At 46.7% G+C, this 14,228-nt stretch overlaps 1 protein-coding gene across 1 annotated transcript in view; it reads left to right on the plus strand.

Moving 5' to 3' along the window:
• The window catches only part of SVOP (SV2 related protein), a 52,311-nt gene that overhangs the window by 17,961 nt on the left and 20,122 nt on the right, over nt 1-14,228 (plus strand). Inside the window, exons 6-8 of the mRNA XM_058531091.1 lie at nt 10,160-10,223; nt 12,122-12,247; nt 14,088-14,216. Coding sequence (XP_058387074.1) covers nt 10,160-10,223; nt 12,122-12,247; nt 14,088-14,216 — 319 coding nt within the window. The remainder of the gene's footprint in view (nt 1-10,159; nt 10,224-12,121; nt 12,248-14,087; nt 14,217-14,228) is intronic.

Here is a 14,228-nt window from a genome sequence, read left to right on the forward strand (position 1 = left end):
AGTAACTTGCCCTAGGCCACACAGCTAGAAAGAGGCAGAGCTGGAATCTCAACCCAGATCCTCAAACTCCAGAGCTTGGGCTCAAACCACTGCTTTTTACTGCCTTGCTATTAAGGATGTGAGGGATTTGGAAAGACCCAGAGGGGGATGGGAAAGATGTAGGATATTTCACAGGAAGGGATCTGCAGGAAAAGAGGAAGCTGTAGCTAAGTCTGAGGAAGGCCAATGGTCCAGTTTGGCTAGCTTGTCGGGCTGAGATATGTGAGAATTGAAAGCTGAGGTTGGACAGACAGACCAGAGCAAACTTGTTAAAGGCCTTGAATGCCAGGCCAAAGGGATTGTCTACAGGCAGTGGGGAGCCACTGAGAGTTCTTGAGCAGGAGAGGTATTTTAGAAGTATTAATCTGGCGATGGCGGGTAGGATGACTTGGAGGTGAGGAATCCTATTGCAATAATTTATGGAAATTTTGCATGAGGAACTGGTAGTTCACTTCTAATTTCTTCATTCAACCAATAGTCAACCAATATTTCTTGAGCACCTACTATGGCACAGGTCTGTGCTAGGTGTTGGGGATATGGCAGTGAGCAAAGCAGACGTGGTCCCTGTGACAGGTTGGGATCCTGGGAAACAGACTCTGAGATAGAGATTTGTGTGCCAGTGGTTTTGGGAATGACCACCTGTAAGGGAGTGAGAAAAGCATGAATGGGGAGACGGAGAAGTCGAGTTGTGAACCAATTGCAATGGAGGCCTCAGCTGATCTCGTAGGGGTTCAGAAGCTGGGATGGCCCTTTGGAACTGTTCCAGATTGAGGCATGGGGGCCGGACCTTTGTACCCTCACATCAGCCACATTGGATGTGGGCTGCCCTCAAGGAGCGAGCATGACCTTGGGCAAGGCGGCTACTTTTGGTCAAGGCCATTCCCTCAGGGGACTCAATTATGAGCTCTTAGCAGGTAACACTCCTGCTCATTCCAGGACGGTATGCGCCTCAGTCCTGAAGGATGAGTCCAGGTGGAGCATCACAGCACCCGCCGCAGTCCACCCCTTACACCTCTTGGATGCACTTGCTTCATGTGATAAGTCCACCTCATCTGGGAACAGCTTCTCCAGGATTCTGGTTGGTCTTTTTCCAGAAAAAGGCTTATGAGAAGATGGCTAGTGAGACAAAGTGCAGCCCCTGCTATTGGTGCTGGCCTCATGGCTACAACCGAAGCCTAGTAGCTCCCTCCTCTGCTCCCATTCTAGATTCCCCCTCCTTTGGCTAGCACTTCTGCTGATCTAGAAGGTTCACCTGATGGGGTGACCCAGATTCCATGCCTGAGGGTCTCTGGTCACCGTGCCCTTCTCAGGCCATTGCTGCTGCTTGTCCATTTAACACCAAAATTGGGCAGGGGACTACCGAGAGATGTCCAGTGTATCACTTTGGTGCCCCATTAGATACAGAGCCCTACCACTTCCTGACGCTCAGGATCAATTCCTTGGACAGAATGCTGACTCTCTTTCTTGCCTGCTCATGTCTTGACACAAGGAACCCAAAGTCACTATGTGGCAGGTGTTGCTTAATGTCTAATGAGACCTTGCTGTGTCTCCTGGCGGAAGCATGCCCTCTCTGGGAACCAGGACCTCTAGACACACAGGGCTTAGAAGTTGCAGGATGGAGGAAATACACATTCCCCCACATGGGTCACTGGGAATGATGACATATCCTACTTCATCCCTTTGATTTCCAGACCCGTATGTTCTTTCTACACAGCACCATATAATGGTCATTGATTTAAGGGTATATTGTGTCCTGGAAGACAGTACCCCTTCCTCACAGGGCATCACCTCCACAGGACCTTCAAAAGGCTGTTCCATCACTCCCTCAGGCCAGCAGCTGCAGGGTAGCATGGTGTGTGATAGGACCAGTGGCTTCCATGGTCGTGTGCCCACTGCTGCATCTCCTTTGTTATATCTTGGCCCCCTTGGTCCTGTGCACTGTCCTACAGGATCCTGTGTCAATGGGTCAAATATCCTGAAAGCCCTGGGAAAATGGTGCTGGCTGAGACCCTGTGGGCAGGAAAGGCAAACCAATCCCTAGAATATGTGCCTATTCCGGTCAAAATGAATCACTGCTCCTTCCAAAATGGCAGGCGTCCCATGTAAATAACTTGCCACCAATGACACGGGATGGCTTTATCCTGGGGTCTCTGTGTTGGTCTCTGTTGCAGGCAGATTGGCTCTCTGGCAGGAGAAATAGCAAGATTGGCCTTGGTGGGTGAGGGTCTGGGCGTTGCACCACGGTAGTCCCTGCCCTCTGAGGGTTAATAGTTCAGTGATGGACCTCTTGAGCCTATCGAGTGTCACGACTGGGGAAGACCGGGAGAGGGGATCTAGAAGCAGTGTGGTTAGATCATAGGCTCTGGAACCAGATTACCTGGGTTCCAATCCTGACTCTGTCACCTAATACCTGTGTGACCTTAGGCAAGTCACTAAACCTTTCTACACCTCAGTGTTTCATCTCTAAAATGGGGATGATAATATACCCTCCTCTTGAGGTCACTTAGAGTATTAAATGACAACGCATGTAAAGTGCCCAGGATAGTGCCTGGCAGAGCACTCAACAAACATTATCACGCACCTGGTCTGCTGAAGGCTCTGGTAAGAAGCTCAGGTGCCCGTGTGATGGACGATGGACTCAGCGTGTAATTGTGGCAGGGACAAGTGGGGAGGGGCAGGGATGTGACCACATGGGTTTAACACAGGAACAAATCTCCAGGCTCATACTGCCACTTAGAGGCTGGAAGGACAGCGAGTGGCTGTCAGTTCTCAGCGCTTCCCTCCCTCGATCATTGATCTGCTTACTCTGCAGAGTAAGCATTTGACGTCTACTCCTGGATCTGGGAGAGGCAGAAAAACCGCCGGGGCCTGAGCAGAGACCATTAAGCCAGGCCCATAAATCTGGGGCTTGTGGTCAACGCGCTCCACTTCTGGCCCAACTCCAGGAATTCCTGCCGACGCAGCCACTGCCCCATTCATGAGCCGTTCATTGACTAGGGGGCAGGTTCCCCCCAGTGGCCGGAAGGAATGCACTCACGCAAGTACATATCAAGTTCCTTTCCCAGGGATGCTCAGGTAGACGACCGTTCCAAACAGCCACCTGGAGTTTCTTCCCATAGGAGGGAAGGAAAAGGGGCTAAGTATTCAGGATGTCCACAGTGATTCTTGTTCGAGGTAGTGGAATGACAAGTGCTATGTTCTGCTTCTTCCTCCAAATTTTCTGGAAATGACATAAAAGCTATAAGAAATAGGATAAATCTCTAACAGTGCTGGAAAGCAAGAAGTGGGTGCCATCAGAGGACCAGATATTTTGAGGAACCTCTGGAAAATTGTAAGCGGATGGGATTGCAATGACAGAGTAACTAGAGCAGAGAAAAACCACCTCTTAAAACTGCAAAGGGGAGAGATCTTCAGGGAGAGAGGACAGGACACCAGAAGAATAAAATAAAGGATGCAGAGCAGCCGAGAGGGCCTTTTTCCCCCACCCTCATGTCGTGAGGGTCCTCAGCTGGCCTGCCTGCTCCATACTCCCACACTCAAAATGTCGTGCCTTCCCACTTAGCTATTCATTTCTTGAACACTATCACAGCCCTTCTGTCTGTTTATTGAGCTGTTACTACATTCCAGGCACTTTATACACATGACCATTTTAAAACTCACAAAACCTGAGGACATAGATATTATCTCCATTTGACAGGTAAGAAAACTGAGGCTTTAAAGAAGTAAAGTAACACACCCAAGATCACACAGCCAGTAAACCGCAGAGCGGAGGATTAAACATCACTTGACCCTCCCAACAAATTCTCTCACCTACTCCACTCTATAGCTCTTTTGTCCACAAGGAGAGCAGATACAAACCACAAACAAAATTACAGAAAGAATATTTCACCACCCAAGAGAGCCCCTGGCTTCCCAGCGCTTCCACTCCAGCCGTTTACGTAAAAACACTCATGTCTTAATTATGCGATGTTCCGCTCTAGTTATAAAAATAGCTCCCCTAAGTTCATTATTTGGAAACATTTAGTTGAAGATATTTTTATGTAACTAAGAGTTTCCATTCATTTAGAATAGCTGTACCCAACTGCACCACCTCGCAAATGAATAAGCTTTTGCTGTATAATTTTTAAAAACTCAACAAGCGGAAGTCCTTATAAGGTACTCTGAATTTTTAGTATAAATACAAATTATATAAATAAGGAGCCCACCTGTCTGCCCTGATTGTGCCTTTCTATGTCCCTCCTTCTCTTCCTCTCTTCCTTCCCCAAAAGTAGGGGTTCACATGGGTTCTGGTGAAAACAACAAAAATAATATTATTAATAGTGATGACGATAATAATAATGTCAATTGAGTGCTCACCGAGTGCTAGGTACTATGCTGAGTGCTCTCTTCACACTACCTTGTCTTGTCCTTTGAAGCACCTTATCATCCTCATTTTACAGATGAGAAAACAGGCTCAGAGATCGTAAGTGACTTGCTTAGGGTCAGATGGTTATTAAGCGGAGTGTGGAGCTACCTTTTGCTTTGTAACAAACCACCCCGACACCTACGGCTTAAAACAATGATTTATTTAACTCATGATTCTGCAGATTGACAGTTTGGCTGTTCTGGTCTCGGCGGGGCTTGCTCGTGTGTCCTGAGTCAACTGGCTAGTCTAGCATGGCCACACAGACTCGTCCACGCTGCACAAGCCTCTCACCCTCCAGGAGGCTAGCCCCGGGCCCCTGGTCCTAAGGCACCCGGGCAGGGGTCCAAGAGAGCAAGCAGAAGCCAGAAAGCCTCTTGAGGCCCAAGTTTGGAACCGGCACAATATCACTAAAACATTCTATTGATCAAAGCAAGTCACCAGACCCAGATTCAAGGGCTGGGGAAATGGACTCTGATGGAGTGAGCTGCAGTCACATTGCAAGGGAGCATCAATACAGGGAGAGAAAATAGTGGGCAACTTGTGCAAACCATCCACCACATGGAGAAACTGGGGTCAAGTCCAGGTCTGTCTAACGCCAAAGCTCTTATGCTCGAGCAAATATCGTGAAAGCGTTCTGAGCTTCTAGAGTCAGAAGGTCCTGGTAAATCATTAACGTCCACTGGGCCCCTGGTACTGATTTGGAGATGATTCTGGGAATGTATAACTGGTGGTTCCAAGCAGGTTTTAGTTCCTTTAATTAAGACAGGGAAGAGGAATCACATTTAGGATACCGAACAATTACATTTTCTGTCTAGGAGGAGCATCAAGAAGGAAGAAACTTTAATTCAAGCAAAGGACTTAAGTGTAACTTTATTTTTATCACTACAAACAATACATTTTTGCTTTAGAAAATTTAAGAAATGCAAATAAGCACCAAAAAAATGATAATCACCTCTAATTGCACACGTGGCCTCGCAAAAATATACAAGATACGTGTTGGCACTGGGGCAGATCATTTATTATTTCCAGTAGAGGGCGCTGTGTACTTCAGCAGAAACATCCCTTACCTAGGCGCCTGAGATGCAGACCTGCCTTAGCCGGCACCCTAGCTGTGTTTTAGCCACTCTTAAAGATTAATACCCCAGGGAGCTGCCCACCTGTTCTACCTTGAAACCTGCCTCAGAAGGTTCTTCAGATTGGTGTCTAAGGAGCTAGCTCACAAACCTGTCCTTGGCATTGCTCTTTCCCCCAAAGACCAAGCAGAAATGCCAGATGGAGATCACAGGTCATTTCTTTCCAAGCATGTGATCCAAATGGCGAATCTCTAATTGCCAAGCGCTGTCAATGCAATCAGTTGCAGCGGGAATTTTTTTATGCCAATATCAGCCGCTTCTTGGCATTGCTATTTTCATTGCTCATTCTTTTGTTCTTCAGTGTGATTGTAATAACCACCATACTTTGGATGAAGATCAAATAGCTCGTTCTCATAATAAACTGCTATAAATGATGGTCAAATGTGGGGCACAATAGATACAGGAAAAGATGTTTCTTGTGGCATAGGTTGCAAAACCAAGGAATTGAAAACAATCTAAGTATTCATCAACAGGGTTGCAGCTGTTAAAAAATAATGTGGCAGATCTACGTGTATTAATATGGAAAGATTTCCAGATTGTCTTATTGGAAGCAGATCCTGACACAGAGGGAGGGAGAGGAGAAGGGAGGGGAGCAGGGAGGGAGGGAGAGAGGGAGGAAGGGAAGAAGGGGAGGGAAGGGAAGAAAAAAGAAACATAGTATGTTGTTTAAATTTATTTATTTACATGGAGAAGGGGCTGGAAGTTTGCAGAGCAAACTGCCGGTAATAATGGCTGTTGGAGAGAGGAATGGAAGCAGAGGTTATGAGGAAGAGAAAAGATCATCATATACTTTGTATATTTATATATTGCTACATCAGGTATTAATTCAGTAACTAAAAAAAAGACTGCACGCTATAGGTTCATTATAAAAACAAATCCTTGACATCTAAGGACGGGAATAGCTTTGCCCTTAGAATATGCTACTGCACATTTTTGCATGCTTAGTAGTTTTTTTGTGTGTGTGTGTGAGGAAGATCAGCCCTGAGCTAACATCCGTGCTAATCCTCCTCTTTTTGCTGAGGAAGACCGGCTCTGAGCTAACATCCACTGCCAATCCTTCTCCTTTTTTTCCACAAAGCCCCAGTAGATAGTTGTATGTCATAGCTGCACATCCTTCTAGTTGCTGTATGTGGGACGCGGCCCCAGCATGGCCGGAGAAGCAGTGTATCGGTGCACGCCCAGGATCCGAACCCGGGCCGCCAGCAGCGGAGCACGCGCACTTAACCACTAAGCCACGGGGCCGGCCCGCATGCTTAGTAGTTTGACTTTAATTTGGTGAGGGAAAGGTAAAAGCTTCTCATTTATTATTATTGATTTTTAAAAATCATATAAGCGCACCATCTGGAGAATAGAATGCAATTTCAAAGAAAGCGTTCACAGTAATCATTGTAATCTTTTGCAGCCGCTGTAATCTTGGTTCCCATTCTCAGAGTTTAGTTAATGAAATTCCTAATGGTGTTTGTCGAGACAGGTGCTTGTAGGAATATAAATTAGAACAAATTTTTGAGAGCCACTTTGGTAATATAGATCAAAAGCCTTAAAAACATGCCTACCCTTTGACTCAAATTCTACTCACTGGAATGAATCCTAAGGAGACACATGAAGACAAAGATTACAGCCTAAAGATGTTTATTGAAGTATCGTTTATAATTGTGAAACCATCCACGTAGGGAAGTGACTGATGGGCTGCATAATATAGACAGACTTGGGTTAAAATTGTTGCTTTTCTACTTATTAACTTACTAGCTGTGTAATCCTGGTCAACGAACAACTTATCTGACACAGATAGATAGAGAGATGAAAATGTATTAAAGATACATACATACACACAATGGGAATTATAATTACCTACCCCATTGACTTTCAATGTTTATTGAGTGAGATAATCCATGTAAAACATCTAGAAGAGTGTTGGCACACAGGAGGTTCTCAATAAAAGGTAGCTATTACTAAGGAAAGTATGGTTCATGCTTATGATGGAATATATGTGTGCAAGGTGATTTAAAATGGCATGAAAATACTTATTTATAAATCAAATAAAAATAGGGTTCAAAATTCTTGAGTATGATCTCACCTAGGGGTTCAAATAGAGAAAGAGATCAAAAAAAGAGAGAGATAAAGACAAGACTAAGACAGAGAGTGGGAATGTACTAAAATACACTGTGAAGTAAGACTAGATGACATTGACCTTTTCTTCACACTTTTCTCTCAATAGAATATATCTGAACTACCAAAGCCCCAGCCTTTCCTCTGAGTATCCTGAGAATTCTTCCTTCTCTGGACAGAGGTGCCTTTTATCCTAACCCTAAGACGGACTTTTCCCGGTGATAGAACTATTTCTAAATCTCAATAGTGTTGCTGGGGCCAACTTTGAAAATGTTAGATGCTCTGCAGGGAAAGGTGTCAGAGGTTGGGTTCCATAGACGCAGACAGAGACTGAGGCAGAGATTCTTGGACAGTGATTTATTCGGGCAATGCTCTCAGGAGGCACCTATAAAAGTGTAAAAGAGGCAAGCAAGATGAAGGGAAGAAGTTAGACAAGGATGTGGTTTCAGGTGAAGTCTAGACTCAGCCTGATCCCAGCGGGAGCTCAGGAGTGCTCCTTGTTCCACGGGGTCTTCCCACCTTGAGGCAGGGAGTGGTCTTTATACCCACGCACTGGTCTGCAGCCTGCCCTCTGGAGAAGGGGCATAACTCTCAGGTACTCTGTGGCTCAAGAGCAGTCCTCAGAGAGAGTTGCGGGTCTGGGCCGTTAGCAGCAGCAGGGAGGTAGGCAAAGTGACCTAGCAAAGGGGTCCTGGGAGGTCCAGGTGGGTTACCAGCACCATCTGCCTCCAAAGGGTTCATGGAAATTAGCCCCCCTCTACCCCACTTCCCTTATGAGGAGCTAGGAGAGTAACAAGAGGCCATCTAGTAGCGTGATGGCTGGCTTAGGTGGGAGAAGAGGGGAAGGAGAAGGCTCCTCTTCCTAGTTAAATGGAAGGCAACATGGGGGAGCAGGTGAAAAGCTTCCTTCTCTTCCCAGCCTGCCCGAAGGCTGAGGAAGTGAAAGGGAGGGGAGGGGGCATGGAAGCACGATGGTCAAGACATGGGTTACATTCAGCAAGCGAGTAAACTGAGCAGATATGTAAATATATTGAGGAGAATGAGACACAGATTTCTCAATGTTGGAGAACAGAATTACAAACATGGAAATTGGGAAGGTTAGAAAGAATCCTAAGGTGTTGGACTGGAATTGAAAGTATCAGTGTGAACTCATTGTTTTTTTTAAATACGTGTACACAGATGGATATAGAAATAGGTATAGATGTATGGTGTTGTGTGGAGAGAGAGAGAGAAACGGAGAGACAGAGAGGGAGGATAAATAGCTAGCTAGCCCTCTGAGGGCCTCAAAGCAATGACAACCCTCGTAGCAATGAGCACACTGAGCACCCAGATCTTGGTTTCTAAATACCATCCTCTGCCAAAAGGAACCAGGACATCTTAGAAAAATGGCTGACTCCATCGCTGGGGCAATGAAAGTACAAGGTGAGCCTGGACATCTTCTCATGCCAGAAAGTAAGAAAGAGCTCAAGGAATGATGGACACATGTCACACAGACGTAGGAATCAGCTTAAAAGGGCTCTCACTGGCCAGATCTGGGACAGTCTGAGCATCAAAAGAATAAGGGCAGTAATGGATTACAACCCATTGAACAAAATAGGAATCCACAAGTCCGTACTGACTAAATGAATGGATAGATAGACAGATTAAGGGGAGAAGAAGGGAAAGTCCTTCCTTACAGTAGAATGTCAACTAATAAATGTAGAAGGAATTATGGAAATAAAAAATACCGTATGTTGCCATCATAGTGGTGGTTGATTCAGGCAGAAATAGTCAATGGATGGGATGCTAACGCTGATGAGTAGAGGTTCTGTGGGGAACAGGATATTGGCATAATCTCTGAATGCTCCCCCACAAAGTACTCATTAATCTCAAAGAGAAAAATGATAATGTTAGGGTGTGTCTGTCAGACAACGTGATCAGGTGATGAAAGTTAACATCACCAGTGATGGGATGGATTGACATCATGTCCCCTATTGGGAAGCGTTCAGCATCATATCTGTAGGGTTTCTGCCAAGAAAACATGGCTGAGTCTGGTCACAAGGAGACCTCAGATGGACCTAGGATGAGGGGCATCCAACAGAATGAAAGCCGGTCCTCTAAGACTATTCGGGACTAAGTGATAGGGAAAACCTGAGGAACTGTTCTAGAGTGAAGTTGCCCATCCAACCACCACCGTATTTTCGCCTAGATTCACTGGGTTGTAGGGAAGGCTCAATGGCAGTAGTTAGTAAATTTGAGAATCATATGGGGAGTTAGTTAAGTGCAGATGTCGGGGCCCCACCCCTGAGAGTCTGTTTCTGAAAGTCTGGGTTGGGGCCTGGGGATCTGCATATTTAGCCATCATCCCCTGAAATCCTGATGTGAGTGGTCCACAGACCACCCTTGGAGGAATGTTGGCCTAGAAATTCAGAAAACCGTAGCAATGTCCCCACTCAGTCCTGACCTTAACCCCTCTTCTGTCTCTTTGCTTTCCCAGAGTGACGCTGTACGCTGAGTTCCTTCCCATGAAAGCCAGAGCTAAGTGCATTTTGCTGATTGAGGTAAGGAAGGTGGGCTGGGTTTCTGGAGAATGCTCATTCTCTGAGCAGGAGATTCTCCAGTGTCTTGGGCCACAGGGCAAGGAAAAGGGAATTTAAGAAAAATATAACAGACTCAGTGTGCAAAGACTTAGATGGATCAGCTGCGTCGATTCTGACAGTTGTTTTGCAATATGGACAAATTCTTCAATGGACAAGAAAATTCAATCTACTGTCCCTTAAAACAAATGGTAGCAAGTGGATGGTATGCTTTTCTTGAACTGGAAGTGGCTTTTTTCTGAGAGTTGGCGCTGAATGGTGCAACCTGAGTGGATTGAACTCCTGTCCCCACCCACATCATCACCCTCCAGCCTTGTTTACCCCCAGGCTCCCTCATGTCTTGTGTGAGATCTCCGTCAGTGGCCCCCTCTGTGGCCTAAACGCTGCCTGAAAACTCTCTTGGTCCAGCCAGTCCCTCTCAAGCCCTCCTTCTGCCAGGGTCCTGAGACCCATTTTCCAACCATGGTCTGGAAGATCTCGGGGCAAATACATAGCTGCCCAAAGGCCCCTCCTCCATACAGCGGCAGTAATGTTCATTTGTCCCTGCCGGACACTGAGGTCCACAGTGGTGACTGTGATACCACTGAACTCTCTAATCACCATGCCGATATTGATCACAGTGACCCCACATCCCATTTTCACCCTCCTGACTGCATCCACCCCTGACCAATCAGGATGGTAGTCAGCTGGTCCACACTGATGTGGATGAACCAGGTATCTAAATATTCAAATGTATCTATCTGTGCCAGCTGATCCTGAACCCTGACTTGCCTTCATCACCTGACACCCCGTCCTCTCTTAGGACACCCTAGAACTTCCCATGATCCAGCTACTAAGGAGTTAACTCCGGGCACATTGGAGGGGGTGTATGACCGGTGTCCAGCGTCCATTCTGATTGGCCAGTTCTGTACCAGTTAGACGTTTTGATTGTCAGCAACAGAAATTGACTGTGGTCAATTTAAGCAAAAGGACATTTAAGGAAGGCTCTTGGGGGCTCCCAGAACTGTTGGGGTAGCTGAAGGACCATGTTTTGAAATGGACAATAGTTGTAGATTCAGGGTGAGGCAGGAAACAGCATGCCCAAATCAGGATAATTTGAAGAGAGTCTCATAAAAAGGCGCTATCCTTTTTTGGCCTGCAGGAGAGTTAGCATCCCAGGCCTGAAGCGGCAAGGGGCAGAAGTAATTAGCAGCCCAGAGAGAGAGAGTTGAATGGCAGGGCTGGCGGACGGGAGCTGTGACCTTCACCTGAGGGACGCAGCCAGCCCACGACCACCCTGCAGAGAGGGGGCCAGAGGAATAAGCTCCTGAATCTCTCTTTCCTTCCTCCCTGCCTCTCATCTCCTGTGGGGCTTCCCATTGGCTGCACGCAGTGGGAAGCCGGAGGACAGGGAACCTGTGGATATGGTACATACAAAAAGCAAGGCGGAAAAGGATGGAGAGTGACTCGGAGAGGCAAACAGAAGCTACTCAGCCCAGCAGGGAAGAGGCAATTCTGATCAAGGATACAGGGGCACTGTTGGGCAAGGGAGATGGGTGTCAGCAGACAAAAACCAGTGCGTCCACTACCATATTGACCTCACACAGTATTGATCATATTGATCTCCTTAACCAGAGCTGCTACATTGCACACTCCAGGGGGCGCCACACAAATATTATACAGTGTGGATGGCACCCTCGGGAGATGGACCACATGGAGGCTCTGGCCCAACCATGTGGACCACAGGAAAAGTGATGGCCATTCTGACCTTGCCAACCCCAGGGACCCCCATCCGCATCGATAGCCTCGTCTACAATCGCCCTGGAATTGCTCGTGTGTTGACCATGCTGCCCCCATCACTGACGCCCATTCTCCCACGCCAGGTCTTCTGGGCCATCGGGACAGTGTTCGAGGTCATCCTGGCTGTGTTTGTGATGCCCAGCCTGGGCTGGCGTTGGCTGCTCATCCTCTCGGCTGTCCCGCTCCTCCTCTTTGCCGTCCTGTGTTTTGTAGGTATCCTTTACGAGATCTCAGCCTTTGCTACTTGCCCTTTGCTGTTCACTATATTTTTGCAGGAGGGCACCAAAGCCCCCTTTTTTAAGATTATTTTGTTAAATCAGGAAATGAGACAAAAGAACAGGGCCTGGGGTAGGCCCAGTATGAGGTGTTGGGTTTCCTCCAGACAGACACTGCTGGGATGTTCTTTAGGGAGATAACGGGAGATAGGGGAATACCTTGGCCCCACCACTGCAAGATCTGCACTTAAGGTGACTGTATTTGGAATAGTTGGGACTCTTACATTGCAAGTGACAAAACCCCAATTCAAACTGGCTTGATTAAAAGAGAGATGGACACATGACAGAGGATTAAACAGCTAGCTTCAGGCATGGCTGGACCAAGGAGCTCAAACAATCTCTCCATCTTAGTTCTGCATAAACTACATCCCCCAGCAAGATCATAGCACACACTTATCATTTCATGTGTAGACCACATAACTGAAACACTTTATAGCCAGTGGGCCCCCAAATAAACCTGTAGGTGGGTAGGTCTCATCTATGGTAAAGAACCTAATCATTCCTGGTAAGGGCCATAAGTATTGATAATTACTGAGCATAACTGAGTAGCAGGCTCCATACTAGTCTTGTTACATGCATTATCATATTTATTCCTCCCAATACCACATGAGGTAGGATTATAATGAACCCCATATTAGTTAGGATGACACCAGCTGCTATAACAAATGAAGCCCGCACATTCAGTAACTTAACACAATAGTTTATTTCTCACTCAAATAACAGTCCAGAACGGGTGCTCCTGTTTGGCAAGTGTGATTCCAGACCAAGGTTCCTTCCAGCTGGTAGCTCTGCCATGCTCTAGGGCCCTGGAGTCTTCTACAAACAGACTGTGGAAGGGTGGATGGAGATGCACACTCACTTCTTAAATACCTTGGCCAGGAATATTTTGCTCATATGCCATTGGTGAAAGCATATCACATGGCCCTGCCTAGATGCAAGGAGGGCTGGGAAATGTAGTTCCTGGCTGGGCAGCCATATTCAAGGATGACTTTATACTATGGAAAGAGAAGCACGAGTTTTAATGGACATTAGCAATATCTGCTACATTCTCATTTTACTAATGAGGAAACTGAGGCCCAGAGAGGTTGATTGACTTATCAAAGGCCACACAGCAAATAAACAACAGAACTAATTTGAACCAGATCTTCTGACTCCAAGTCTCACGCTCTCTCTAACATACCTGCTGTTTCATGGATTGCTGTTGCTTTGTTTTACAGAAATATTTTTATCTAGTCACTTGAGGTTGGGACTCTATTAGGCTTAAAGGTCTTTCTGATTTCTTTCTGTCTCAAACTGAGTTTGCAAGATGATGGTGAACACAGGTGAGGTATAATTTCTTGAGAGATGGGGGTGAGATTTCCGATGATGGTGAGAGTGGCAGTCTTAATTAAATCCAACCTTCATCTGGAACTCTGAAGCAGCACCAAATAATAGTAATAGCAACGGCAACAATAATAACGACACTAACCCATTCCAGGCACTGTGCTAAGCACTTTGTCTGGATTATCTCATTCAATCCTCTCAACAACTCTAAGAGGTAGGATCTATTATTGTCCCCATTTGATGGATGAGGAAATGGAGGCACAGAGAGGTCAAGCAATTGCTCGAGGGCACACAGCCAATATAATCAACGGCAGAGCCAGGATTTGAAGCCAGGCCTGGGGTTCCAGAGCCTCTATCCTTAAAGACTCCACACACAGATGAGAGTGCGTGGCTGGGACCCAGGGTTCCCCTCCACCCTAACCAGCCACGCCTGGGTCTCCTGTCCCCACAGTGGCTGCCGGAGAGTGCGAGGTACGATGTGCTGTCTGGCAACCAGGAAAAGGCCATCGCCACCCTAAAGAGGATAGCGACAGAAAACGGAGCGCCCATGCCGCTGGGGAAACTCATCGTCTCCAGACAGGTCAGCGCCTGG

This window comes from Diceros bicornis, chromosome 35 (assembly GCF_020826845.1).
Source record: "Diceros bicornis minor isolate mBicDic1 chromosome 35, mDicBic1.mat.cur, whole genome shotgun sequence".
NCBI lineage: Eukaryota > Metazoa > Chordata > Mammalia > Perissodactyla > Rhinocerotidae > Diceros > Diceros bicornis.